General features: G+C 41.8%; 10 protein-coding genes and 2 long non-coding RNA genes across 12 annotated transcripts; 7 read left to right on the plus strand and 5 right to left on the minus strand.

Annotated features, from left to right (window-relative positions):
• The first annotated feature begins 358 nt into the window (after nt 1–358).
• LOC130699217 (adenosylhomocysteinase-like) lies at nt 359–2,360 on the plus strand. The gene is made up of 8 exons (XM_057521518.1): nt 359–515; nt 579–769; nt 834–986; nt 1,053–1,161; nt 1,227–1,306; nt 1,363–1,776; nt 1,851–2,045; nt 2,105–2,360. Exons 1-8 carry the CDS (start codon nt 491–493, stop codon nt 2,234–2,236), a joined length of 1,299 nt encoding a protein of 432 aa, XP_057377501.1. The 5' UTR covers nt 359–490; the 3' UTR covers nt 2,237–2,360.
• A 95-nt stretch (nt 2,361–2,455) lies between these two features.
• Nucleotides 2,456–3,130, plus strand: LOC130699231 (FK506-binding protein 2-like). Its single transcript, XM_057521538.2, has 3 exons — nt 2,456–2,673; nt 2,731–2,894; nt 2,960–3,130. Exons 1-3 carry the CDS (start codon nt 2,498–2,500, stop codon nt 3,007–3,009), a joined length of 390 nt encoding a protein of 129 aa, XP_057377521.1. The 5' UTR covers nt 2,456–2,497; the 3' UTR covers nt 3,010–3,130.
• LOC130699238 (uncharacterized) lies at nt 2,694–3,366 on the minus strand. The gene is made up of 2 exons (XR_009421402.1): nt 3,156–3,366; nt 2,694–3,097 (listed from the first exon to the last, which is right to left on the minus strand). It is a non-coding gene; the product is annotated as an uncharacterized LOC130699238 (long non-coding RNA).
• Nucleotides 3,367–3,461: 95 nt separating this feature from the next.
• On the plus strand, nt 3,462–5,820 carry LOC130699210 (chitooligosaccharidolytic beta-N-acetylglucosaminidase-like). The gene is given in 6 exon segments (XM_057521505.2): nt 3,462–3,616; nt 3,685–3,907; nt 3,969–4,285; nt 4,287–5,310; nt 5,369–5,493; nt 5,582–5,820. Coding segments are annotated over 6 exon segments (1,863 nt in total). The 5' UTR covers nt 3,462–3,521; the 3' UTR covers nt 5,661–5,820.
• Nucleotides 5,821–5,925: 105 nt separating this feature from the next.
• Nucleotides 5,926–7,271, minus strand: LOC130699227 (putative hydroxypyruvate isomerase). The gene is made up of 6 exons (XM_057521528.2): nt 7,038–7,271; nt 6,909–6,957; nt 6,734–6,845; nt 6,486–6,664; nt 6,290–6,409; nt 5,926–6,214 (listed from the first exon to the last, which is right to left on the minus strand). The coding sequence occupies exons 1-6, from the start codon at nt 7,185–7,187 to the stop codon at nt 6,027–6,029; spliced, it is 798 nt and encodes a 265-aa protein (XP_057377511.1). The 5' UTR covers nt 7,188–7,271; the 3' UTR covers nt 5,926–6,026.
• Nucleotides 7,272–8,553: 1,282 nt separating this feature from the next.
• On the plus strand, nt 8,554–12,097 carry LOC130699207 (transient receptor potential channel pyrexia-like). Its single transcript, XM_057521501.2, has 2 exons — nt 8,554–10,940; nt 11,008–12,097. The coding sequence occupies exons 1-2, from the start codon at nt 8,630–8,632 to the stop codon at nt 11,916–11,918; spliced, it is 3,222 nt and encodes a 1,073-aa protein (XP_057377484.1). The 5' UTR covers nt 8,554–8,629; the 3' UTR covers nt 11,919–12,097.
• A 593-nt stretch (nt 12,098–12,690) lies between these two features.
• Nucleotides 12,691–14,159, plus strand: LOC130699221 (dehydrogenase/reductase SDR family member on chromosome X-like). The gene is given in 7 exon segments (XM_059496149.1): nt 12,691–12,893; nt 12,959–13,066; nt 13,127–13,300; nt 13,363–13,573; nt 13,632–13,833; nt 13,889–13,908; nt 13,910–14,159. Coding segments are annotated over 7 exon segments (1,026 nt in total). The 5' UTR covers nt 12,691–12,751; the 3' UTR covers nt 14,079–14,159.
• A 3-nt stretch (nt 14,160–14,162) lies between these two features.
• Nucleotides 14,163–15,609, minus strand: LOC130699224 (large ribosomal subunit protein uL18-like). Its single transcript, XM_057521526.2, has 5 exons — nt 15,472–15,609; nt 15,138–15,323; nt 14,936–15,070; nt 14,490–14,870; nt 14,163–14,433 (listed from the first exon to the last, which is right to left on the minus strand). Exons 1-5 carry the CDS (start codon nt 15,472–15,474, stop codon nt 14,233–14,235), a joined length of 906 nt encoding a protein of 301 aa, XP_057377509.1. The 5' UTR covers nt 15,475–15,609; the 3' UTR covers nt 14,163–14,232.
• Nucleotides 15,610–15,906: 297 nt separating this feature from the next.
• On the plus strand, nt 15,907–18,959 carry LOC130699212 (fatty acid amide hydrolase 1-like). Its single transcript, XM_057521507.2, has 14 exons — nt 15,907–16,075; nt 16,136–16,336; nt 16,394–16,450; nt 16,519–16,751; nt 16,813–16,931; nt 16,994–17,081; nt 17,154–17,194; nt 17,267–17,397; nt 17,463–17,683; nt 17,759–17,801; nt 17,862–17,949; nt 18,027–18,200; nt 18,272–18,417; nt 18,486–18,959. The coding sequence occupies exons 1-14, from the start codon at nt 15,962–15,964 to the stop codon at nt 18,597–18,599; spliced, it is 1,770 nt and encodes a 589-aa protein (XP_057377490.1). The 5' UTR covers nt 15,907–15,961; the 3' UTR covers nt 18,600–18,959.
• Nucleotides 17,164–18,142, minus strand: LOC130699239 (uncharacterized). Its single transcript, XR_009003394.2, has 3 exons — nt 18,008–18,142; nt 17,471–17,941; nt 17,164–17,384 (listed from the first exon to the last, which is right to left on the minus strand). It is a non-coding gene; the product is annotated as an uncharacterized LOC130699239 (long non-coding RNA).
• A 940-nt stretch (nt 18,960–19,899) lies between the features above and the next one.
• Nucleotides 19,900–22,877, plus strand: LOC130699209 (SET and MYND domain-containing protein 4-like). Its single transcript, XM_057521504.2, has 8 exons — nt 19,900–20,077; nt 20,245–20,509; nt 20,570–21,119; nt 21,402–21,499; nt 21,560–21,947; nt 22,007–22,070; nt 22,134–22,177; nt 22,253–22,877. Exons 1-8 carry the CDS (start codon nt 19,985–19,987, stop codon nt 22,815–22,817), a joined length of 2,067 nt encoding a protein of 688 aa, XP_057377487.1. The 5' UTR covers nt 19,900–19,984; the 3' UTR covers nt 22,818–22,877.
• LOC130699439 (formimidoyltransferase-cyclodeaminase-like) lies at nt 22,815–25,712 on the minus strand. The gene is made up of 10 exons (XM_057521782.1): nt 25,518–25,712; nt 25,328–25,414; nt 25,117–25,213; nt 24,616–24,668; nt 24,392–24,559; nt 23,837–24,333; nt 23,637–23,778; nt 23,409–23,570; nt 23,174–23,338; nt 22,815–23,110 (listed from the first exon to the last, which is right to left on the minus strand). Exons 1-10 carry the CDS (start codon nt 25,710–25,712, stop codon nt 22,922–22,924), a joined length of 1,755 nt encoding a protein of 584 aa, XP_057377765.1. The 3' UTR covers nt 22,815–22,921.
• Between the last annotated feature and the right edge of the window lie 272 nt (nt 25,713–25,984).

The following is a 25,984-nucleotide window of genomic DNA, read 5'->3' on the forward strand; positions in this document are numbered from 1 at the left end:
ATCAACAAGATGTTAATAGTCTTTCCTTAGAGTACTGAAAGTTAAAGTTCAGCATCACTACAGTGATCCCCCGGCTAGTCTAGTATCGTACTCATTCGTATATTTTTTACGTCGTAAGAAATTAAGAAGCAAGTCAGTAAACTAGCAAGCACAGGCTTCCTATCATAGAATTTTCTTAGCAGAAGGTAATAGGGAAAAAAATGGAAATTAGCATATAAGCTTACGATGTATCACTTACCACCATTATTTTCTAATGAATCGTTAAGGTTAACATCAAGTTGATTTTATATAGCAGAGGGGACACGTGTATCACGATCAAAATTGTATTTTTCTCCTTAAAGGGGCGTGTCAATTAATTCGTCGATAGATGGCGTGACGCAGAAAAATACTTATATAAACTGCTGTTGACCACGTTAACGGTCTCTTTCAACTTCCAACCATCGTGCAAGTATTTGTTAGCTAAGTCCCGTGTCCCGAAAAAAGTCGCATCATGAGCAAACCAGCGTACAAAGTTGGCAAGTGAAATGTATATTAATAAAAATACCAAGTTCCTATACTTACAAAGTTTTGGTTAACAGCTGACATCTCTTTGGCCGAGTTTGGTCGCAAAGAAATCATCCTCGCCGAAAATGAAATGCCAGGATTGATGGCCATTCGCAAGAAGTATGGTCCTTCGAAGCCGCTAAAAGATGCGCGTATCGCGGGCTGCCTTCACATGACTGTTCAGACTGCTGTTCTCATGGAAACCCTCATTGAACTTGGTGCTAAGGTATTTTAATCTTTGAAATTCTTGTGGATGGGTGGCAATTGGATAGTATTTGTATGGTTTTCAGGTAACATGGTCAAGCTGCAATATCTTCAGTACACAAGACCATGCAGCTGCTGCAATGGCTGCAGCTGGGATCCCAGTCTATGCCTGGAAAGGTGAGACTGATGAGGAATACATCTGGTGTGTAGAACAGACCATCTTTTTTCCCGATGGACAGGTAATGAAAACAAAGCTTTTAAATTCTTTACCTTGTAGAACATTATTTTACGTAAATATTCAATAGCCATTGAACATGATCCTGGATGATGGTGGTGATCTTACCAACTTGGTGCACGACAAATATCCCCAACTGTTGGATGGCATCAAGGGCATCTCTGAAGAAACCACAACTGGTTTGTCTCATTCTTTTACCCAGTATTACATTCATTTCTCAAATGTTTGTTATTTCTATATGCAGGAGTTCTCAACTTGTACAAGAGGGTCAAGAATGGAACATTGAAAGTGCCAACATTCAATGTCAATGACTCTGTCACAAAGGTAAGATTTGTTAAAGTTGCATAATCAATCAAATTCATACTTAACCATACAAACAGAGCAAATTCGACAACTTGTACGGATGCCGCGAATCTCTTACTGATGGTATCAAGCGAGCCACCGATGTTATGATTGCTGGAAAGACCTGCGTCGTTGCTGGTTATGGTGATGTCGGCAAAGGATCTGCCCAGTCACTGAGGGCTTTCGGTGCTCGCGTTCTGATCACCGAAGTCGATCCCATCAACGCACTCCAAGCGTCGATGGAGGGATACGAAGTGGTTACCATGGATGAAGCTGCCTCCAAAGCGCAAATTTTCGTCACTGCCACAGGTTGCAAGAATATCATCCGCGCTCAGCACTTCACCGCCATGAGAGACGATGCCATCGTCTGCAACATTGGACACTTTGACTGCGAAATCGATGTCAAATGGCTGGAGGCCAACGCTGTGGAGAAGATCACTGTCAAGCCACAGGTTAATCCGTCATGACCCTGAGATATCTCGATATGGTACTAAAATGCATCTTTCTTTGCTCTTGAACATTTTAGGTTGATCGTTACCGTTTAGCCAACGGCAACCACATCATCCTTCTGGCTGAAGGAAGGTTGGTTAACCTTGGCTGTGCCATGGGCCATCCTTCTTTCGTCATGAGCTGCTCGTTCTCGAATCAGACTCTAGCCCAGATTGAACTATGGACTAAGCCTGGCCAGTATCCCGTTGGAGTGCACATCCTCCCCAAGAAGGTAAAATATGTTCATTTAAATTACCGTCATACATTTGTTTGATTTACCTTTGTTTACAGTTGGACGAAGAAGTCGCCGCTCTGCACTTGGAGAAACTTGGCGTCAAACTAACTGTTTTAGAGGAGGACCAGGCCAGTTACTTGGGCATCCACCATGAGGGTCCTTACAAGCCGGATCACTACCGATATTAAAGCAAATTTAAATCGTTGTTTTAATTAAACAAACCCCTTGTTTTTCTGTTAATTTTTTACGGTTCTCAGCTCGATCTGTTCCGTATATTACCGCGCGTCAAATATACAAACCAGTTTCTTTCGATCACTTTGTCTAAGGTAGTGCCGGAGGCGTTTTCCTCTAGTGGTGGCCTTCATGCGCGTAGTTCCTTGTTCGAAAGTTCAGTTCGTTGTCCGCTCTCAAGTGGTTCACTTGTAAAGCTACACTCGTCTTAACATACAATGAAGGTAGTCTTTGTTCTAGTGGCTTGCATTGTCGGGCTAATTGAGGCTCAGAATGGTTTGAAAGTGGACGTTGTTTCTCTGCCAAGCAACTGCCAGCAAAAATCGCAAAATGGCGACTTTCTCTCGATGCACTACACCGGAACTCTTACTGATGGCAAAAAATTCGACTCAAGGTAACATTGAGAAAATCAAATTTCAAGCAGTCTAATTTATTTTTGTACCGTCAACAGCTTCGACAGGAACCAACCATTCCGCTTCCGCCTTGGTGCAGGTCAGGTGATTAAAGGCTGGGATCTGGGTCTAACTGATATGTGTCCAGGTGAAAAACGCAAGTTAACGATCCCGAGTTCGTTAGGTTATGGCCAGAGAGGAGCTGGTAACGTCATCCCTGGAGGTACCTATTTCTACAATGCCATAAAAATAGTTTGCGTTACAATAATACCTTATCTGTTCAAACAGGCGCCACTTTATTGTTTGATGTCGAACTTGTCAGCATCAGCAATTCATAAAATAACTTGGCTACGTGTTCCAGCCGATATGAGAGGCGATAAATTGGGGCAGTTTTGACGATTCTCGCATCTTGCTGTGATCATAAACCTAAAATGAAATAAACACACTTTATCGTGTCAATTATCACGTACATTTACGGTTGTACCTAATTCTATTAAAAGACAAGTCGACATCGCATGGGTATGTGGTATTCCCCTTTCTGATCCACGCCGCTGATTAGAGTGCATAAGTGTTGCAAGGCTCAGTTGAGTAATGTGTCCTGATAAAGGAGTCCAAACGTTTTCTTGTGCTCTACTAAAACGACTGGACATTCAGAGAGTAGGCCAGTTGACAGGAACGACGTGCCAGGTATTGGTTACCTACAAAGGTAAGAAAAGTACATCAAATGAATTGTTACATGTTCTACCTTTAAACAAATTGGTACAAAAGTGTATAGACAATTTTAATGCCAATACGATGAGGATCTGAGGCACCATTTTACAAAAACTATTTACATTTAAAGATTAAAACCATGTCGGATTCATCTCGACGAATCTACAGCCTCTTGCAGTTTCTTTTTGTTTTCAACGCTCTTTGGCTTGTGAGCGCCCAGAGCAGCTTTTTTGAGTACGTTTTCAGCTTTATTTACATATCATAGTAAAATTGATGTAAATGTTGGTATCCTATAACAACAGGATATCATCACCTTGGGTTTGGGTGTGCAAAGAAAGCAAATGTGTACGAACAAGGGCATCAGAAACAACACAAGGCCAATCCAATGCCGTTTGTAAATTGACTTGTTACGAATCGGCAACGTTATGGCCATTGCCGACTGTTAAACCAATTTTGTCGAACGATGTTACACCCTTTTTCGCCAGCAATGTTCGAATCACTAAGCTAGCATCTAATTCATCCAAGGTATTTGATTCCATTTTGATTAATAGTAAAAAAAACTAACATTCTTACCTTAATTTTTAAGACGGACGACATGTTACGAGAAGCTGTTGCCATTTTTACGAATTACATCCAGCAAATGGAAAGCAATGGACTTGGAGATTCAACACGCGATTGTGTGATATCCGCCAACACGTGCAAAACGGCGTCAAACGTCGCAGCTCAACATTTACTGAACGTCGAAGTCATCGTCACGCAAAACACGGTTCAGTTGGCTTTAGACACTGACGAATCATACACGTTGGATGTCAAAACACAGGACAAGGTTACAACAGCTTACATAGTAGCAGAAACTTACTTTGGCGCTCGTCACGCGATGGAAACGTTGAGCCAACTCATCACGAATGCAAAATGCACATGTTGAAGATTCGCCCGTTTTCGCTCATCGCGGTTTCAGCATCGACACAGCACGTAATTATGTTGAAATTTCCTTGCTCAAGCGAATCATTGATGGTCTCTCGTACAACAAACTCAATGTCCTCCATTGGCATATAACTGATTCCAATTCGTTTCCATTCGTCTCCTCTCGAGAGCCATTAATGGCCATTTACGGAGCTCATTCTGCCCGTCAGGTCTATCGACCTGCCGATATCCAAGAATTAGTGCATTACGCTCAAGTGCGTGGAGTCAAAATTATTCCCGAAGTGGATGCACCAAGTCACGTCGGTGCCGGATGGGACTGGGGTCCGCTCTATGGTATGGGTGATTTGCTTTTGTGTTTCGACATTCAGCCGTGGGATGTTTACTGTTATCAGCCGCCGTGCGGTTTCTTCAATCCAATCAACGACAAAGTGTACACCGTCTTGGGAAACATTTACAAAGACATGGCAGATTTGTTCCAGAACGACATGTTTCACATGGGAGGCGACGAAGTCAAAATGAAGTGCTGGAATGAAACGGAAAGCATTACTCAATGGTTGGCTGACAAAGGATGGGATAAAGAACCTGATCCTCTATTGAAGTTATGGAGCTACTATCAAAATCAGTCGCTGGCAAAGCTTGATGAAGCTTACGGAAACACGCAACCCATCATCTTGTGGAACAGCGATTTGACGGCGAAGGGTCACGGAACTTCCTACCTAGACAGAAATCGTTACATTATTCAATTCTGGGACAGATGGAACGATACAACTTTGAGAAATTTATATGAAGATGGTTTTAAATTGATTATAAGCAATTACGACGCACTATATCTGGATTGTGGATTCTCTGGTTGGGTGGGTGAAGCATTGAACAATTGGTGTGCCCCCTATATTGGTTGGAAAAAGATTTACGAAAATAGTCCTAAAACCATGATTGAAAACTTTGGCCTAGAATACAAGAAGGACCAATTTGTGGGGGGGGAAGCAGCTTTATGGGCTGAACAGGTACTACTGTTTTCCTTTTGCAACCACTGAAAGTAATGACCATTATGCATGAAAACAGTCTAAAGGGCTAGCGTTGGAAGGAAAAATATGGCCCCGCTTATCTGCATTAGCTGAACGTCTTTGGACAGACCCAGAAACTGGATGGAGGCTAGCTGAGACCCGTTTGCACATCCAGCGTGAAAGGTGAGCTTCCTATGTTTGGTTATTTAGCACCACAATTAACCTACTCAAATCAAATCTTACATCACACTAACATCTAAAACTAATGCAGAATGGTGGACAGAGGCATTACAGCCGATCCATTGCAACCGGAATGGTGTATGCAAAACGACGATAGTTGCTTTCTCTGATAAGCTCGTGTGCTTGAGAATGAACATTTTCAACTAATTGATTGATCCTATTGTTAGCTTTATCAGAGATAAAACATAGTTACCTCACACGAATCCACACTCGATGTAAAACATTAGTGAACGTACCAACGTTAATACAAACGAGTTGCAAAAATTCAAATATCATTTTCGTCTGCTGACGTTTTTAAATTTCCCAGTGGAGGCAACCCTTCGCCATCTATCCGCAGTCACGAGCAACGAATAAAACATGGAACATGTTACGATATAATTATAAACCTTTCCGTATAATTTTTAATTCTCGAAAAAACATGTAAAAACCCCCTATAAATTCTAAATGGTCATGAATCACGACTCATTGCTGAATTATCACATCGAGTATCCCCACTCACGTATCCATCCAATGCTGTCGGAGCTGGCTTTCGTAGGTTTGTATTCCAGTCCAATGTAGCCATCATAACCAAGATCTTCCAACAATTTCAAAATATAGCGGTAATTGACCTCTCCTTCGCTATCTGGAGAATCACGATGTGGTGCTTGTGCAATTTGAATATGGGCTGCAACAGATTTCAACATCACGAGTCTCAGTTTCATAATTCGATAACTACCATAATAACACAGTTTAAAATTACCAGTGTACGGTAGTAGTTCCTTGATCCGGTTGGTCAAGTTGCCTTCGAGCAATTGTAAGTGAAAAATGTCTAACTGAAGTTTCAGCGAATCGCTGTTGATTTCTCTGACCAATTGGAAAGCTTTAGAAAGAGGACAAATAAATCAGGTTCCTCTTATAAAGAAACTTATGAAGCAACTGTTGAATATGAAACACACCTTTACTGAAGGAATTCATGAAGTAGTTGGGAATAACCGCATCAGAAATTGGTTCAATTAGACCAACCAGACCTCTTTCCTGAAAAGTTCTCGCGGCATACTCTAAATTGTCTCTGTAAACATCGTCCATTGCCGTATCCACAATGCCGGCGAACTTCTTTCCGGCCATAATATGGATTCTAGAATTACCCCAAAATTATTTCCCTAATATTTTTCTGCTGTTAAAACTGAATAGGTTTATAAATTACTTGTTGCAATTTAATGCGGTTGCGTATTCTATGGATTTGTCGAGACTTTCTCTGAACTCGTTCTGCCTTCCAGACATGATGGCAAGCCCCAATTCGCCAAGTTCTGTGTCACCTGCGTACACCAACCATTACTGCGTTAAAACTTTTAATTGTTTTAATGAGTTGTTGATGTTACCGGGATAGGCGTTGATTAGAATCTGGTCCACGTTAGCAGCCGATTTCGCCTTGAAAAGAGGAACAGTACAACGTGAATCACAACAATAACAAGCGAGTGAAAGGATTTAAGTGGCGATTAGTCTGTTACCTTGACTACATCTTCGACGGCATATTGGTATGGGAAAGTGCACTCAACAGCTTTGAAACCGGCTTGCGAAGCTAGTTGATACCTCTCCAGCAAATTGTCTGTCTTTTCTGTAAACATCAACGACAAGTTGGCACAGAATTTCAGAACCATTTCTATGTCTGAACTGTTGGGACAAGGTAAATTGTTTTTTGGTAACTCGTACTGATGGCTAGCAACGACTACGAAATTTAGTCGTTTCAGATGTTATTATCTCCGAGCTCTTCTGGCTATCCTTGACAAGGCCCACTTATATGATCGCTTTTAGACTAAGAGAAGGGCTCTAGCGTTGAATTACGGAAGCATTTTTTTGGCTACAAGTTCAACATTGCAGTATTGAAGCAAAATTGTGAATAATAATAGCGTTGTAGTTTTAAAACTTCATATGGAAACATGCAGGTTCCTTTTTAAAGTAACATAGAGTCAACTTACTTGTAAAACAATAGAGTTTTGAATCCCTTGCTGGACAGATGGCGTACTAAGACAGGTCGAATTTTGAGATTTGACACCAAGTAGAAAACGAATCAAAGTTTCTTAAAACCAAATAAGATTCGTCGTTTTGGCTCCAAAACTTTTCCTGTAAGCCTGCGTAAATGGTTTTTGAAAAACTATGACATTATGACACATGAAAACTTCAACATATAGTCACATTCAAGCTTCAGTGATCTGTGTCAAGAATAACCTGTAACCTACAGTCATGAAAATTTTAGAAAAACATCGCCATCGCAATGAAATAAGAGTTTCAGGTTTATGGGAAGGTCCCCCGTATTGACCTTGAAACAAAGGTCTCGTGAAATTATGCAAATGGATTGTACTCAGGTAAGAAAATCTTATTCTAGAAATGGAACGCCTGCCAAGACTTGGTAGAGAAATGTTTTTGAAGGACAACAAGATGAACGTAGCCGGGAGCCTACGAATACCTTACACGTTTCGTTGTCCATAATAAAAAGTCACATAAAATACGCTTGCCACAGACGGGAAAAAAAAATGAAAATAATACCAACACGCAAGGTAACGCAAAGAGCATGGCCAAGTTTGTGCTAGACAGATGCTGAAATTGTTCACAATGACACATTACCCCACCCTCACTCGTTATCGACGTTGCATTTGAAAACTAGCACACATGTAAACATGGGAAATTCCCGAACATAATTCTCTTTGGTCTTTCACTGCCATCGACAGTGAACCACTTGTTGAAAGTATTTGAAATATAAGGAAAGGGTGAATATCAACAGGGAAAAATGTTGATAGAATGTTTGCAACATATAAATGGCGTTCACGTTTTGCAGTCCACTTTCACTATTGCAGACACGGACAACCCTAAACATTTGGCGTTTAACCAACGAGACTACAGTGCCAAACGTAGAAAGTGAAAGGAAATGAGAGAATCGGGAAAGAGCCTCAAGGCATTCACTAAATTCCGGTTTTCCATACAGGCCAAAAGTTCAGGTGTCTTAACATTCGTGTGCCGACGTTCCAGTCGGTTAGTCGCATGGAAGGCAGTGCAAATGTTTACCTAAGTATTTCCGAATCGCTGTAAACATTCGGTGAAGAAAATGTTATCAATTCGAAAATTGAGCAAAAAAGATCCGGCCGGACAAGTAGAATCTGGTGATTACAGCAACGATGCGTTCATCAAGGATGAGGGACCACCTACTGGCGATAACGAACGTGAAATTGAAAATTATCGACGATCGACTATCAAGAAAACGAGTAGCAACATCTACGGTGCGTTTCAGTTTCGCGAATCTAGCGAAGACGATGATAAGGAGGTCAATCAACGCTCGAGCCTCCGTAAAGGCAAAAATCAACCTTACCACCGTCAGCATTGCGCAAAGCGAAAATTCAAAGATGGCCACCGTCACAAGCATAGAAAGTCATCAAAGACGAAAAAAAAGGCAGAAGATGACGAAATGGAAAATCAGACGGGCCACCGGTTGAAAAGAGCGTTTAGCATTTCTAGTGAATCAAATACGAGTCATACGGAATTGCAAGGCATCGACCACAAGGAGAATTTCACGTCCATGCCTTGGCACAACGGATGTTCCATTTGGTTGCAGCAAATGTTGGCAGCGGCCATTGAAGATATGATCAACACCAAAGAGGCCTCAGTCATTCGTCTTTCAAAAACCTTTTCCGATGATTTAGCCGACGAATCTGTGTGGCACGCAATGCCCGTTGAATGTCGAGACATTGGCATTTTAGTGGCCGCCTTAAAAGGCAATGTCGTCATGTTGAGGTGTTTCCTTGCGCTTGGAGGTGATGCCAATGCGACAGATATGGTGGGACGATCTGCTCTTCATTATGCAGCCAGTTCGTCCAGCGCCGACGCTGCCCTCTGTCTTGAAATCTTAATCGAACACGGTGCCATCGTCGATACATGGGATTTGAACGGTGAAGCGACTCCGTTGATTTGCGCATCTGCTTCTGGGCGTATAGAACTGGTGGAAGTGTTGTTAAAAGCCGGAGCAAACGTCAATGCTGGACTGTCCGACTCGAAAAACTTGGATGGTACCACCCCATTGGTGTGGGCCGTACGGGCCCGCAGTTTGGTTTGTGCCACCCGACTCATTGAGGCCGGTGCTGCTGTTAACAGCATCCAGGTGTACAGTGAATCGCCGATTCACGTGGCTGCTGTTCAGGGTGACGTTAATTGTTTGAAATTGCTGCTGGACAACCACGCAGATGTGCGTGTCCTGTATGGAGCTGAACGGCGAAATCCACTTCATTTGGCAGCTTTCGAAGGCAATGTCGATTGCATACGTATGCTCTTGCACGCCAGTAAAGCGCAAGTGAATGCAAAAGATTCTTTGGGTCGGACACCTTTACATTTGGCAGCGCTTTCCCAATCGGTGGATTCCGTGGAAGAATTGCTGGACAATGGAGCGGAAATTGACATATGCGACGAGATGCAAGAGACGCCGCTTCACAGTGCCGTTGTCAAAACTCGTCAATCCATCGATGTAGTCAAATTGCTCATTTTGAAGGGAGCCGATGTCAATGCCAAAGATCAATTTGGACAAACACCTCTTCATATAGCGGCTTTCAACGAAAATTCAAAATTAGCTACGTTGTTGATCCATTCAGGCGCCGATTTGTCGGCTAAAAATCGCGGGAAAATGTCAGCGTTGGCGTCGGTTGTTCGACGAGTTCCAGATGCGTTGTCGGCCATTCCGCGTACATTTGATTCAGCCATACAAATAGTGGACAATGATCCAGCCGATCCAGATTGCCAACTGCGATTAGACTTGAGGGTCTTGGTGCCTGCTGGCAATCAAAAACAGGTGGGCGAAATGGGTTTACTGACTGCGTTAATTGCGGCCGAACAGCGTCACATACTCCAGCATCCCGTCATCGGGGCTTTCCTTCATTTAAAATGGATGAAAATTCGCAGCATTTTTATCGGCTCGCTTATCTTCCAATTCTTTTACGTTCTCTTTCTGACACTCATCATTCATTCGATTTTCGTGGTAGACGTTAATGCCCCACAGGCCAATTCAACTCACCTTAATGTTTCACTGGCCAATTTAACTGACGTTAATGATAAACTGGCTAAAAATGCAACTGAACAGTTTAAGTCTTGGCCAGAATCGTGGAATGCAGCGCTATGGTGGCTGACGGTCGTTGTTGGTTCGGCAACCGGTTGCAAAGAAATTTTCCAGCTGTACTGCAATCCAAATGAGTACATCAGAGATCCAGAGAACTACGGGCAAATTATATCTGTCGTCGGAATGGTTCTTTCGCTTCTCATGCCTCATCCAGACCACACGCCACAGGGCGATGGAAGTGACTGGCAGCATCACTTGGCCGCCATTGTTGTTGTCGTAGCCTGGATTAATTTGATGATGCACGTCGGGCGATTCCCAGGTAAATTTTTAAAAATTAATTATTAACATTAAAATAATTATTACCGTTCTTTGGTGATGTGTTACAGTGTTCGGTCTGTACGTGCAAATGTTTACCACCGTTGCACAAAACATTGGTAAATTGTTGGTGGCTTACGTGAGTCTCATTGTTGGCTTCGCGATGGGATTCGCCGTATTGTTTCCAAAATCACAACCTTTTTCACATATGCCTTATGCACTCGTTACGGCATTTGTCATGATGGCTGGTGAATCAGATTACAGCAAAATATTTTATGAAGCCGAAGAGGGTATCAAGTACAGTGGTACTACTCACCTTGTTTTCCTGGTTTTTATTCTCTTGATTTCCGTCGTTTTGATGAATTTAATCGTCGGTTTGGCTGTTTCCGACATTCAAGGACTTCAAAAATCTGCACGCTTAGATCGACTTGTCAGGTTAACGAAACAGATTGCACGCATGGAAAGTTTCATTTTCTTCCCATGGCCCATTCATTTCTCCAGCCTGTGGTCTAAATTTCCTAAACGTGAATCCATTCGGCGACATGTGCTGGTTGTGTCACCAAAAACAAAAAGAAATTACAATTTCAGACCAAACGACCCACGTGACCATCACTTTCCAGCCGATATTAAAGAGAGTCTGTTGAAAATTGTTGTTCAGAGAGTTGCCAAAAAGAAAAAAGGCACACTGACGTCCAACGTCCCCATCATGCGAACAGTGACGACACAAAAGATGGATGACATCAACGAAGAACTCTACAACGCGGTGCTAAATCGAGTTGAAGAACTCTTTCACAATTACATGTCACAAATTGTTGTGATGAACACCAACATTGAAGAGCAACTCACCCGAATGGCCACTCGACCCACGTGGTCATCGACTCGATCGTGGCAGCAACGACCGTCTTGTGATTGCTCCATGATTCACGAAGAGTCCTTTATTCGAAAGAGAGCGTATTCAATCACTGCTGAATCACTGGCATAATCGCAGTTCGGTGCCATCAATTATCATTTGCTGCTCAACAAATATTAATTACTTGAAGTGAAAAGGGTTTCATGTGAATAACTTAAAATTCAATTCATAAAATAACGCTTGTATTATAACCATAAACTTGCCTAAGGAACGAAGAATCATGCGTGATCGAATCCACGTAGAATTCAAAAGATGGAGAATTGCAATTTGGGGTAAATGAAATGGAGTCAAAGTGTGAACAACGTGACTTTGCAAAACAAATGCCTTCAGGTCTGCACAGCAAATGATCACACTGACCTCTCTGTTCAAACAAGAAAATTAATCGATGTAAAGTTACAGTGAGGTATCGATTTCTTAGCTCGAATCCACGATTGTTAAATTGGAGGAATTTCGTCTGCAATACAATTTGTTCCAAAGCGTATCTAAATTTTCTGAATTTTCATATTATTATTTATAAATCCAAACATCGATCACAAAATAACATCAAAGTTGTTTCTTACAAACGAATAATCATCCTTACTAACAGCAATCTGATTGTTTAGCAATGATACCTTTTGAAATTTGCGACGCATATTGGTCGTTTTATGGCACTAAACCACTAGCACCGGATCCTGCGGGTAGTCATCTTTTTAAATGTTAGTGCTCGCGGGTCAGACAGAATAAACATCTTTAACACTAGCGCCCTCCTGGTATCAGAGGAGGAATACGTGCGACCGGAAGAAAATACCTTCAGGCTTCGTCCATTGTTTCCCGTTATTGTCAAAAACACCTGTAGGAGCAGAGGCGATGGTTTCTGCCTGTTTGTTTAATGTTGGGTGTCATTCGTTTTCTGTATCATCTCCAATATGTTCGTGCGTCTTCAAAGCCTCGTGATGATGGATACGATTAGATACGTTTGTTTTCAACTTTTTCTAACGATCAAAATGTCTTTCCTCAGTTTTAAGCATTTTTTCGAAGAAGCCTGCAGAACAGTGAAACCAATTAATGGTAAACAATCTAAATTTATGTTTGTTTGTTTTTTAGTATTAGTTTTCTTTCAATTTGGCCAACAGATCCTGTCAAGCGCCAGGGTGAATACGCCGTCATCACAGGAGGAAACCGAGGCATAGGTTTTTACACTCTTCATGGTTTGCTGACTTCAGGCATGAAAGTTATTGCAGGTACCATTCTTTGAGACCTTAAATGTCTAAATTGACAACAACATATGATGAAACATGCAGGCTGTAGAGATGGAAAGAGCAAGCAACAATTGTTTGATCAACTTAAAGAAACTGGCATGCCAACCGATTCAGTGGAATGGATAAATCTCGACTTATCTTCCCTGGATTCTGTCAGGAATTTTGCAAAGATTGTTCTCGACAAAAACATTCCCATCAGTTTACTCATAAATAACGGTATTTACTTTTCTCCATTTCTTCTTAACCACGAATAACAATGGCATTTCCATTTCCAATAGCCGCCATCATGTTCACGCCATATGCCTTGACAAAAGACGGTTTTGAACAGCAGTTTGCTGTGAATTACCTTGCACATTTTCTCTTGACTCATCTTTTGTTACCACGATTAATTGAAGCAGGCGAAAAGAACCAAAAACCTTCACGAATCGTCAATGTCTCGTCAGATTCGTCTTTTCTTGGGTATTTGGCGCTCGACGATCTCCAAGCCAAGTAGGGTTGTCTAACATAAAAATGTCGTCTGCCATCAGCTGATCTCACTTCTCTCTAGATCTTTTTACAACAAATTCTGTGCCTATGCTCAATCTAAACTGGCACAAGTCCTGTTTACTGAAATGCTTGATACTCAGTTGATTCAAAGTAATCATCCTGTAAAAACTTATGCTCTTCATCCTGGTGTTATAAGATCCAACTGGTATAACGATGCCTGGCATTTAAGAATCTCAATCCTACTCGTCGGTTTTTTATTTAAGGTAATTTGGTCTATTATAATTTTGGTGTTTACGTGATTTAATTTCATTTACGTAGACTGAACGTGAAGGGGCACTGAGTCTTGTATACCGCCCTATCGTCTGAATTAGAAAATTCAAGTGGTGTTTTCCTGACAGACTGCAAAATTACAAAACCTCCATCAGCTCTAGTATGTCCTACTATGAGGGTGAAACTGTGGGATGCAACATGCCATCTGCTCAATATCAAACAATTCGGAAAATATTAGTTTAACTTTAATATAATGCTTTTTTTGTTCAACATTGTTTACGCAAACCTCTTTGAAATACTTCAAGTAAAGATATCTAAACGGTTCATGGCTACAATCCATCGGTGTAATAGATCGTAAAGCACAGAGAAACAGTCGAACAAAATCAAAAGTTTTATTCGTCGGCTTCGCCAGAAGCTTCCAGCTTGGCAAGGAATTCCTTCTTCTTGGCGGCGACACGAGCCTTGCGCTCTTCCAATGTGAGCTTCTTGGCGTTCCAGCGCTTCTTCTTGATCTTGGATGGGTCCTTTGATGACTTTTGTCTATCGGGATCGGCGCGGATGGCTTCGTGGCATTTCTTGTACATCGTTTCGACCTATAGAGAATCAGAAGTTTAACTTAGGATGACTGTTCTCAAACTTCAGCACGTACGGTGTCGGGGACGATGCCGTGCTTGATGAACTGAGAGAACTGCTTTTTGTAGGCCTCTTCATCTTCATCCATCAGCTGGCGCATGTAGTCGGCAACGTGCAAGCCCATGATGTGCTTGCGGTGGACTTCGGCGTTGAAATCCTTGGATTCAGCGTCGTAGCCGGGGAAGCGCTTGGTGCTGTGGGGAACATCAATGCCACCATCGACGGCACCCTTCATGGCACCGAAGATGCGAGCGCCGGTGGTAGTGCGGGCCAAACCAACATCGAGGAAAGCGCGGAAGGCGCCTGGTCCATCATCAACATCTTCAACGTTGAAGACTCCTCCTGTAACTTCAGTGCAACCTTGGTAGATGGTATCAAATTTAAATTTTTTCAAAAGCTGAAAAGCAACAATAGACAATAAGATGCAGGTTGCCATTATCTTTTCACTTGAACGTGACTTACTCTCCTGGCAAGCAAAAGTCCAGTACAGTATGCTGCGGCATAGTTAGTCAACCCAACCTTGACGCCAAAGTGGGGAAGCTCATGACTGTAAGCAGCGCAAACAATCACATCTCCCTCAATTCGGGCATACGCTATCTGTGAAAAAATGATGGACACGGTATGTGAAATAACTGTCATTGCCAAACATAAATAAAAATTTTACCTGACAACAGATGTCCTTGTTAGTGAAACGAACAATCATGCGGTACTTGGGAGTGTTGTACTTGTTCTTGTCCTGTACAACGAGACGGCGACGAGCATAGTAGTCGGTCTTTCCCTCACGACGCCTGCGGAACTTAACTTGGAACCGCTTGAAGTAGGCTTTGTTCTTCACAACTTTAATAAATCCCTGCGATTAACGTAAAAACTATTCAATCGGCATTTCAACAAAAACGAATCTAACTTTATCTACGATACACGACAACATCCACCTCAAACCAGCTAATATAGTACATCAGATAAAGAGAATCTACGAAGTTTGAAAATATAAAACTTACCATGTTGGAGATTAATTAAATAGCTTCGGTTTAAGGGCGAAAAATTGCCGAACCTGCAATGGCTTCGACTCGACAGCGAGGCCGGACTGAATGAGAAAGAATTACTCGCCAGATGGCTGAAGTCACATACGACGTCTGACAGTGTTGCCCTTTCGACTGAAAATATATTTATTCCATCTTATTCTGTAGAAATTGTAAAAATTTTTACATCTTGAATTCAAATTGTATAATTAAAACGACAAATTTTTATTCATAAATTGACCTTCGAAAATTAATTTTTTGTCGATTTTAGTAGTTTTTGATCTCTTTATTAGGTTAGCTCGTTGTCCATTACTCAGCTATCAGCTGTTCACTGAAGTTTTTTCTGTCATTGGTGCCAGAAAATTTGAAAGTTGCAAAAAACCATATTGCGCCTAGGCCTAGCATAGTTTTCTTGTTTATTTTGCCGTTTGTTTGGTTTCCATCTCATCGGTTGCCCAAGAAATTATTCATGCAGTTTGATTATAGTGCAAAATGGCTATGGGAATCAAATATGATCTTGATGTTGGTTGGACTAGCTATAATTTACCTAACTTTTACAGTGATGGCATACTCAAAAAAGAGGGTATGTAGGTGACAAAATTACATGTTTTGTATGTAAAGTATATATTTTGTTTTATCACAGCGACTTATGAAGCAAAAAATTAGTTTCAAACTAGCTCAAGTGAAAAAAAATTTAGCCAAATTAGAAGAGAAACTTGACAATGAAAATTCAGTTGTTGCCAAACGCAAACAAATAGTCGAGTTTCCCATAGAAGAATTGCTGAAAAAGCTTCAGGCTGGAGAACTGAATTGTGTTGAAGTGCTGGAAGCATATCAGGCTAAGGTAGTTGTAATACCAACTTTTGTAATTTTGCATACCTAATTATCATTATAATTTTAGGCTCTAGATGTGACAAAAGAATTGAATTGCGTGACAGAGTTCATTGCAGAAGCTGAGGTCTTGTAACTCAATACCACTATGGTACAACAGGGGCTTTTTTTTTAACCTTGTTAATTTTCATGCAGGAATGGGCTAGAGAATTGGATGCCAATGCTACAGCCACAGGAAAAAGAAAACCACTTCATGGTCTTCCATTTAGCGTCAAAGATAACGTCAGCATTGTTGGTTACGACTGCACCGCTGGAATTTCAAAATTTATAAACCAATCTGCCATCGAAGATGCTGCCCTGGTTTCTGCAATCAGAAGCCTCGGTGCAATACCATTCTGCAGAACGAACGTCCCCCAAACTTTGTTGAGGTAGTAACAATAAAGTGATATGTCATTCGTGCCATGTATCTTAAAGAACTTCTTTTGACAGCTTTGGATGCAGCAATCCGATATGGGGTTCCACAAAAAATCCCTGGTGTAAAGATCGGACGCCGGGAGGCTCCTCTGGTGGAGAAGCTACTTTGGTTGCAGCAGGAGGTTCTCTGCTTGGTATGGTTTTCTGCACTTCATCTTGATATCGCTCTTTATCTTAATATAGTAAATATCTGTAGGAATCGGTAGTGATATTGGTGGAAGTGTTCGCATCCCAGCGGCTTTTTGTGGAGTTTTTTCCATCAAGCCTACTAGTTTAAGACTAAGGTATGAATGATATTGCTGTTGTTTACATTGGTATGCAAGAATGAGAATTTACCGTATTCATTTATCATTTAGCTACAAAGGATTCAGGAAATCTGCCGTTGGTTGTATTGGAAGTAAGTGTAATCCATTGTTATTTCATTAGAAATGCATATCGCAATATTGAAAAAATATGTAATTTTGGTCAGTTCCTTCTGTACCTGGAATATTGGCACGAGATTCGAAAACTGTGATTTTACTCTGCAAACTACTGCTTGAGGATGGTTACATCCAAAGACAATTTGATCTCGATCTGCTACCAATACCCTGGAACGAACAAGTAAAAAAGTATTTATTTACTATACATGATGAATAGAAGTCTAATTATGTTTTTAAAAAACATAGATGTTTACTGTTTCGAGTAAGCTGCGAATAGGTTATTACGAAGAATGTGACTACTTCCCCTGCACGCCTGGCGTCCGTCGCGCCATCAGGATAGCTAAGGAAAAATTGGAGGCGTTAGGGCATGAATTGATTCCGTTTATGCCACCGCGAGTTGACTATGTTATAAGTTCAGTCATTAGCATGTTTTACGCTGATCAAGGAAGATACGTTTTGGAAGCACTGTAAGTCCAACATCCACGTGTTGATCAAACTCATTTGATTGTCGTTGGTACTAAACTAATCGTCTTCTTCTTTAGGTCAGTTGATGATATCGATCCGTTACTCGCCTTACAAATTAAAGTAAATCTAATTAATAAGTTATGATTTTCATTTTTTCTGAAATCCGTAGTTTGTTGCCAGATTGCACTGAAGCTACCGCATCCTGTGAAACAAATGATCCGACCGTTACTTTCTTTGATCGCCCCTCGTCTCGAACCCTGCTTCATGGGTACAAGCAATTCTGTTTTAAGTTACAAAAAAAAAAAAATAACAGTATAGAGATATACTTTTGGTAAATGACAATAGCTGCTGCGGGCCACCAATATCGACATTCCTACCAATTGTGGCAGGGTGTTTTGAAGCAAAGCGAGTATAAAGCGAATTTCCTCTCCATTTGGCGAAATTTGAACTTGGATATCTGCATCGGCCCATGCTTTGCTTGTCCAGCTCCATTAGCCAGAGACACGGGCCGGCTTTCACGTAAATAGCTTACCGTAAAATAATATTTACCACTCGAGGAATAATTCAATCGTGTTTTTCTCAACTGTTAGCCGCTTTTGCATATGCTTGTCTTTACAACTTTTTGGATCTTCCTGCTGGCATCGTACCCGTCACAAAAGAAACGGAACAAGACCAAAAGATGCTGTTAAATGGTGGCTACGATTTTAGAGACTTGGTCTGCAAACTGGTGAAAAAGGTGAAACCAGCCAATTGCCTGAGTATCTCTGTAATTGTAAACGTTTGTGTTTTACTTTTGAATATTAGACTACCCAAGGGGCTACCGGTTTGCCAATACCAGTGCAAGTCATTGGACTTCCGTATCAAGAAGAAGTTGTACTTCGTGCAATGAACATTCTCGAGTCCGCCATTCAAAATTAAATTGTCTTCCCAAATTTATTCCGGGCATCAATTGTCGCATTTTACCGTCCACATATTGCACAACAAAACCCATATTCTTTCTTGTTACTCAAAAATATTTGATTTGTTCCAGTTTAGTGAAATGCATTAAAACCAGAGAGACTTGACAGAAATTTTAGCTGGGGAAAAGTAGTTTGCCATCAATGCACTAGATGGCCTTTACGTTATTAAAATCCAAGTTATCTAACCCAACCATAACTATATCGCTCCTTGCTCATAGAAATATTTTGGCCAACCTGTTGTTTTGTTTTTCGTAAGGGATCGTAATTTTAATTACATAGCAACGTCTTATTTAGTACTAAATACATGAAAAACAATGTCTGCGCGTTTGGTTTTGTTTGCATGGCATTGAGCTATGGTCCACAGGTTTTTTTTTAAAGGCAGATTAGATTGTACGAGTGAGTTCAAAAATCAACGGTTTTATTGATTCAAGAAAAAGCAAATCATGTATCACCGTGAATCGGCAGTAGTTTTGCATTTTAACCAACCCAGACGATTTTCTATGTATAAGTTCAATAATGCTATAGGTTGAAAATGAATCAAGTTACCAACAGGAAGGACAAAAAGACAAGAAAAAAGTTACGAAGAACCATCAGGTGTGTCTGGCCGCGCCCGAAAAGAAATAACGAGAACAAAACGACGAGTTGTAACTGGAGCAAATAATCAGGGAACATGTAGCCATTCAGTGACTTTCAAAGAATTTCTTTTTTGTTTAGATAAACGACCGAATAAATACAGCGGCGATATGCATCTTTAAAATACATTTTAGAAAACATGTTTTATTATCCTTTAACGTTTTCGGCATTTGAATTGTTGTCCATGTAAAACCCGTTTTTTTTTTCTTTCCCATCTGCATAATGATGGCGGACCCGGCCTATTTTTAATTGGGTTCAATTTGGTACGAATTTCCCATGTTCTTTATCAGATGAATCGAATCAAAATAAATCGTCTGCTGCCTACGTTGCCGTTTCAGCTCGTCCTTCGTACAGAATGTTAATATGTCTTTGGAATAACATTTAGCCAAACCATATTTTAAAGTCTCTTTGGATGATGTTGTGCCTGAAAAGATATCAGGGCAACTGTCGAGTGTCGCATTTCGTTTTACGTTAAATAAAAATAGAGACGTAGAGAGGACAACACAGGAAGAGAAAAAGGGGGAGAAAGAAAAGGGCAAAATGGAGGTCTCGTGCAGGGTAAACTATTTTTAACTTGTGATGGAGACGACGTGAAGCTGAAGATTACTTTAGCAGTTGGACGAAAGAAAGTTTTGCCAACGACGTGTGCTTTCCACGTCTCCTCTCTTTTTATTCCAATTTACATATTGAATTTGGATCCAAAAGCTCAATATGGATGAAATTGATGGACTTGGTCAGCTCACTGATTTCCGTCGCCTTTGCAGTGATCTCACGTTGCAGACGAAAAAGGAAGGATTCTTTAAGGTAATTGCAATAATCTCGAAATGTGTTTGAAGGATTAGACTTTTTATGAAGGCCGATAAGTTCCAACATGAACTACAAAATCAAATTAAGCACGTGGTTTGACCTGATTCACGTGTGGATCTAATAAAAGTTAATAACGTTGGCAATAAACCACATGGCTTTCACAGGATTACTTGGCGTCCATTGTTGATCAAGTGAGCGAGGAAGAATTTCAAGAATTCAGCAAACAACAAACGGATTATGATCGCATTCGCTATTGCTGGACCCTCCCGGCGTTACACAAAACGATGAAGAGCTTCCGGCCTTCTTATCGTGGCAAATCGGCCGATGAGTCAGCCAAACGACGTGAGCAAGGCAACGAAGCTTTTAGAGAAAAAGATTATCGCAAAGCCTTGGTCATGTACAATCAGAGCATCGCCTACGCCCCATACAGTAAATTCAATTATTTTAAAATTGCAATTTAAAACAACGCTGATTTCATTTAAAATATAGGTTCGCTGTTGGAGAAGACGACATTGGCCTTGGCCTTGGCTAATCGTTCAGCTGTTTTGGTCCATTTGAAAGAATACCAACTGGCTGTTCGCGACATCCAACTGTCCCTGCAATCCAACTACCCCGAAAAGCAGCGTTACAAACTCTACGACCGAATGGGCTTCTGCCATCAACAGATGGGCGAGACGGCCAAAGCTCGTGTGGCTTACACGGTGGCGTTAGATTGTCTTGCAGAGAGCGATTTGGAGTTGCACGCGTTGGAAAATTGGCGTCAGACGATCGAAAAGAGCCGATCAAAATTGCCATCGAGCAGCAATCCGTCAAACAAGGCAACGATGACGAACGAGCTGCCGGAATTGTTGGGTGGGGCCCATCCTACCATTGCGAACGCATCACGGAATTTATCTTTGAAAATGGACGACAACTGCGGCCGTTATTACGTGGCAGCTGACGATATCAAACCGGGTCAGACGTTGGTGTGCGAGAAACCGTACGCTGCGTGTCTCCTTCCTGGAAAATTTACAAGTCATTGTCATCACTGTTTCGTTCGGTAACAAGTGGAACACGAAAGAGGTTAATGGAAATATGATGAATGTAAAGTAATACGATGAAAAAAGCGAGGTCAAGCGTGCCATTGAATATCTTGATAACGTCGATGGGGAGAAACAATGAGGAAACGATGAAGGGAAATTCCAATGATTTATGCCTCTGAATTCACGGGCAGATCTTTTTATTTCCTCTCCGTATAAACCGTTCATCATTGCTTTTTATAGCAATTTCTTTGATTATTATTATTAATTTGGTTTTTGTTTTTTTCTGTTTTTTTTTTCAGATTGATTGCTCCGTTGGGATGCATGACGTGTCGTGGCGTCTTCTATTGCAGCGTCGAATGCAGAGATGAGGCCGGCTCCACTTACCACCAATACGAATGTATATCTTCCAATGTTCATTATCAGATGCGTGATAAATAATTACAATCTCCTTATAAAGGTGGGATCGTGGATATTTTGACAGCGTCTGGCTCTTCCATCCTCTCGTGGATTGCCTTGAGGATTTTGACAAAAGGCAAATTGGAAGACTTCCTCGCAGCGCGTCAGCAACTGGAGAAGGGGAGGCTTGTCCAGCAAGCAGACAATTACAGTTGCATCTATCATCTTGCCACGTTGTCTCATCTGCGTTCAGACAAGGATTTTTTCGATCGTACTTTTATGGCTTTGTTCCTGTTCCAGTGTCTGAGAGCCTCTGGATTTCTACAGACACGCCATCGCTACGAAGAAGACGCACTCAACATCACCGACGATGAAATTTACATAGCTTCTTTGCTTCTGCGTCACTTGCAGCTTTTACAGTTCAACGCGCACGAAATTCATGAATTTGTGTAAGCTGCTTATTTTCTCTCGAATTTCGTTTTCATCTTTTAACCGGTTTTCTACGAAGGCAACTGAACGAGAAGAATATGCGGAGCACCAAGACCGTCTACATCGGCGTGGGCATTTATCCGGTATATGAACATTTTCGTTCTTTTATCAGTTAAACAGGTTTAACGCATTTCATTCGATTATAGACGGTCGCCTTTTTTAATCATAGCTGTCGACCGGATGTGGCAAGGTCTACGTGATTTTTTTTATTTACAAAGAAAAAAAAAACGACCCATGACTTCACATCCTTTATTTCGACATGCAGGTATTTTCTGGGCACGGCTATGGTTATCACTTCATCACGTTCCATTCGTCGTGGTCAAATGGTTGCCGAAAATTACGGGCCCATTTTTACTCACAAACATCTGGCCGATCGACAGCAAAGTCTTTTAGGAAGGTATTGGTTTCAATGCAAATGTCCTGCTTGCGAAAACGATTGGCCCGTCTACGATGGCATGCCCGACATGGAATCTGTCTTGATTTGCTGTCCCTTATGCCGAGGACCTGTTCAATCCGTCAATTCGTCTTACGCTCGTTGCACAAAGTGCAAGAAACAATCGCTGTGGGAAGCCATTCGACGGCCTGTAGACGAAATCTCTTCGCTCTACCAGACGGGCATGCGGATCATGGACTCGGGCCAGGTGGATAAAGCCGTCCAGGTCCTTAGTTTATACATTGAAATGATGGAGACGTTAGTGGATGATTTGCCCATCCGCGAACTGTTTCTAGCGCAAGAAGCCCTTCGTCTGTGTCTCGGCACCTATGGCACGAAGTACGTGGCAACGTCGCATCTCTCGTTCAAAGCAGCTGGGGCCAATCTAAACGTGTAATTCGACAATGATTTTGTATTGCGTGTCGACATGTTGATCCCATACACTAGACAACTTCTACCCCATACTGTTTTGATGAGTTAATACATACAGACATAATACATTTATTGGGTCCTCTCGTCCAAAATGTCCAACACCTGTCGACATTGAGCGCGGGCCGTTTCAGCAATTCGATCGATCGCTTGACGTGTTTCCGTCTTGTACGTTTCGTCCTTTAAATGGGCGTTTGACAAGTTAATGATGACGTTGTCTCTGGCCGATTGGACGGCAGTTTTCAAGCAACGCGCTGCCACCTGGTCAAAATAAAACGCGTTAATCAAATCTTGGCTTATTTATTTTTAAAGCTGGACGCATACCTGTAAATCAGACTTGCAATTGATGTTGCCAACGGCTGCCATTTCAACGAGCGTTTGCCAGACACCGTCGACATGTTTGGCTAAATGAAGAGGAACGTCTATGGCTTGGCGCAATCCAGCTTCCATGGCCGCTTCCCGTCCATCCGTTGACAGTTTCATTGCCATCTGTTGATTTATACCCCAGCGGGCAATTAGAATGAATGATGATTAAAAAGGGCTGTATAGGTAGACAAACCATGTAGTCGTTGAAAGCGTCCGTATCGGCGTCGATCATTGGGATCGAGTTAATCATGGCGTCGTGCAACGTCGGCAATAAACGACGAATGGTTGAATCGACAATTTCAAATTGCCGTTTGCCATAAGTCATTTGGCCCACCATCGTAGACAAGCCGCAACCCTAAACGTCAGATGATGAAAAAAAAAAAAACAGCACGACAAATGATTTTTAAATGGATTTCTTTACTAATGCAGCGAGAAGCGCCGCGACGGAGCCTCCGCCGGGAGCAGAAGTCCTGGCTCCGACGCTCAAAATGAATTTCTCGACAGAGAGACGGGCAAGAGGACCGACATTGGTGACATTCAGACGATATTCGATAATCCTCTCCCTGTTGATATTCGTGATTAACTCACTGAAGAAATGTAATATAAAGCTTTTAATATTACTTTGGGTGGAAGGGATGGAGTGCCCCCAGGCCGAGCCGGTCAATGGCCAATCGAACCTTTTGCTCTTCTTCCAACAGCATCAATTTCTCTTTTCCGATGTAGTAGTCGGCCGCTTGCAAGATGGCCTTGAGGGGTACGAGCCCGACAATCTCCGATCCGGTGATGGCCACGTTCAGCTGCTGGGCGTCCTTGCGTGCCTCCTCGTAGGCCGTGTGGATGGGCGTCACATCGTGATCCGTCAAGTTGAGCGAGATTTGAGCGATCTGAGCCTCGTCCAGCCACCAGCCGATGCCCTGGACGGCCTTGAGTCGGCCCGGCTCATTAGCGCCTCTTCCTTGTTCCCGCAGATTCAAAGCGATCCGATGCGCCTGCTCCTTCGTCCCCAAAACGTTGACGTTGAAGGCGATGAGAAATTTCCGGACGCCCGTGGCCGTGGCGCCCCATCGCGGCACGAATTCAGACGGACCGAAATCCGGCTTCCATTCTTCCTTGTTGATCTGTTTCTCGTTTAAATATTCAACTGATTGTCAAGGCTTTTTAAATGAAAACATTTACCTTGTCTTTGATGGCTTCGTATTCACCGGCCCTGATTTGCGGTAAGGTGATGCGATGGGCCCCCTTTTCCGCAGCCATTCCGTACAGGTAGACGGGCAGTGAGAGTTCATCGGCCAGTCGACGTCCAAATTCTTTGGCGCATTGAATACAATCGTCTACATCGACGCCCTGTCATTCATGGCTCTATTAGTGCATGTGTGTTGCATTTTGTGACATGTTCTTACCTGAACGGGGATGAAAGGACAGACGTCGAGTGCTCCCATACGTGGATGTTCACCTGTTATTTTTTTTTTTTCAAATATTTTAACTACATTTTCATGAGAAAACGTTGCCTTTTTGATGAGTTTGAAACGATCAAAAAGGCTATATTTCTTGGCGAGGAAAGAAACTCATTTCTAAGGTAGCTGCTTTGAAAGAAGAGATGGTGAAAGGTCTCTATATACGGTGGGCATTCGTCACGAGTGACAGGCTCATTTATCAGCCCATTCCATCTTTTTTTTTTTTTTTTTTCCCTTTTTCGACATCCTTCACGTCCTACGTGTCTTTTTCTTTTAATACGTTACAATCTTTATTAGTCTTTATTCTTTCTTTCCCAAAACAAACACGTTGATCGGAAGTCGCTTTTCAAAGAAGAAAAAGCCACAAAATCTACTGTGAAAAACGACTTACAAGAGAGCCCCGAAACGTTTAAACCAAAGGGGGAAAACGTTTAGTTGAGAAAATACCTTTGTGGCGAGCCATGTCGATGAGTTGATAAGCGACACGACTAGCAGCCAAAGCCGCTTCGACCACATCAGATGGCGAACCGACAAACGTATAAACCTGTGTGTGTGTGTGTATCCCATTTCATCAGTTGAAAAATAAATAAATAGGTAATCAATATAAAGAATTTAGAAAAAAAAAAAAAAAAGAATGCATAGAGTCAAATAATATTACGGTGCGGTTTGTTGAAGTGCCCGGATCGACGTCGAGTAGTGTGACGTTGGCTGTGGCTCGAATAGCAGACGATATGGCTTCGATAATCTCCATTAAAGGAAAAAAAAAAAAACAAAAAAACAAACAAAAATAATAAAACTTCAAATATTTTCAAATAGAGAAACAGCAGTGAGATTTGATGCCAACTAACCTGCGGGTCACGACCTTCAGAAAAGTTTGGTACGCATTCGACGATTTTGGACATTTTGACTTGGGTTCCCAGCGAGACACACGAGACACTAGGCGAATCAAAAGATGTCGACAACGAGACTAGGATCGAGTCAGCATCGAAATGCAACCGACTACGACGTAAGCAACAACTGGACTGTCGCCGTTCCGAAAACATTGGTGTTTTTGTTCGCCATTCTTCCTTCGACTTTCTCTCCTTTTCTACTCTGTTTGTATGGCGAAAAAGGGAAGACGAATTCCCACTAAAGACAACTAAATGACCTTCAAGTTTAATGGCCGCCCTAAGGCCTTGTTTTGCACCCAGCCCTGTTGAACTTTTTCACGTGGCATCCTTTCTCTCCCGTTCCTATAGACAATGGTGGCAACATCAAACAATAGAGTTTCTCTTTTTCTACCAAGTAACAAACACGACTTGTTAAAAATCGAACG

This window comes from Daphnia carinata, chromosome 7, assembly GCF_022539665.2.
Source record: "Daphnia carinata strain CSIRO-1 chromosome 7, CSIRO_AGI_Dcar_HiC_V3, whole genome shotgun sequence".
In the NCBI taxonomy this organism is placed as follows: Eukaryota; Metazoa; Arthropoda; class Branchiopoda; order Diplostraca; family Daphniidae; genus Daphnia; species Daphnia carinata.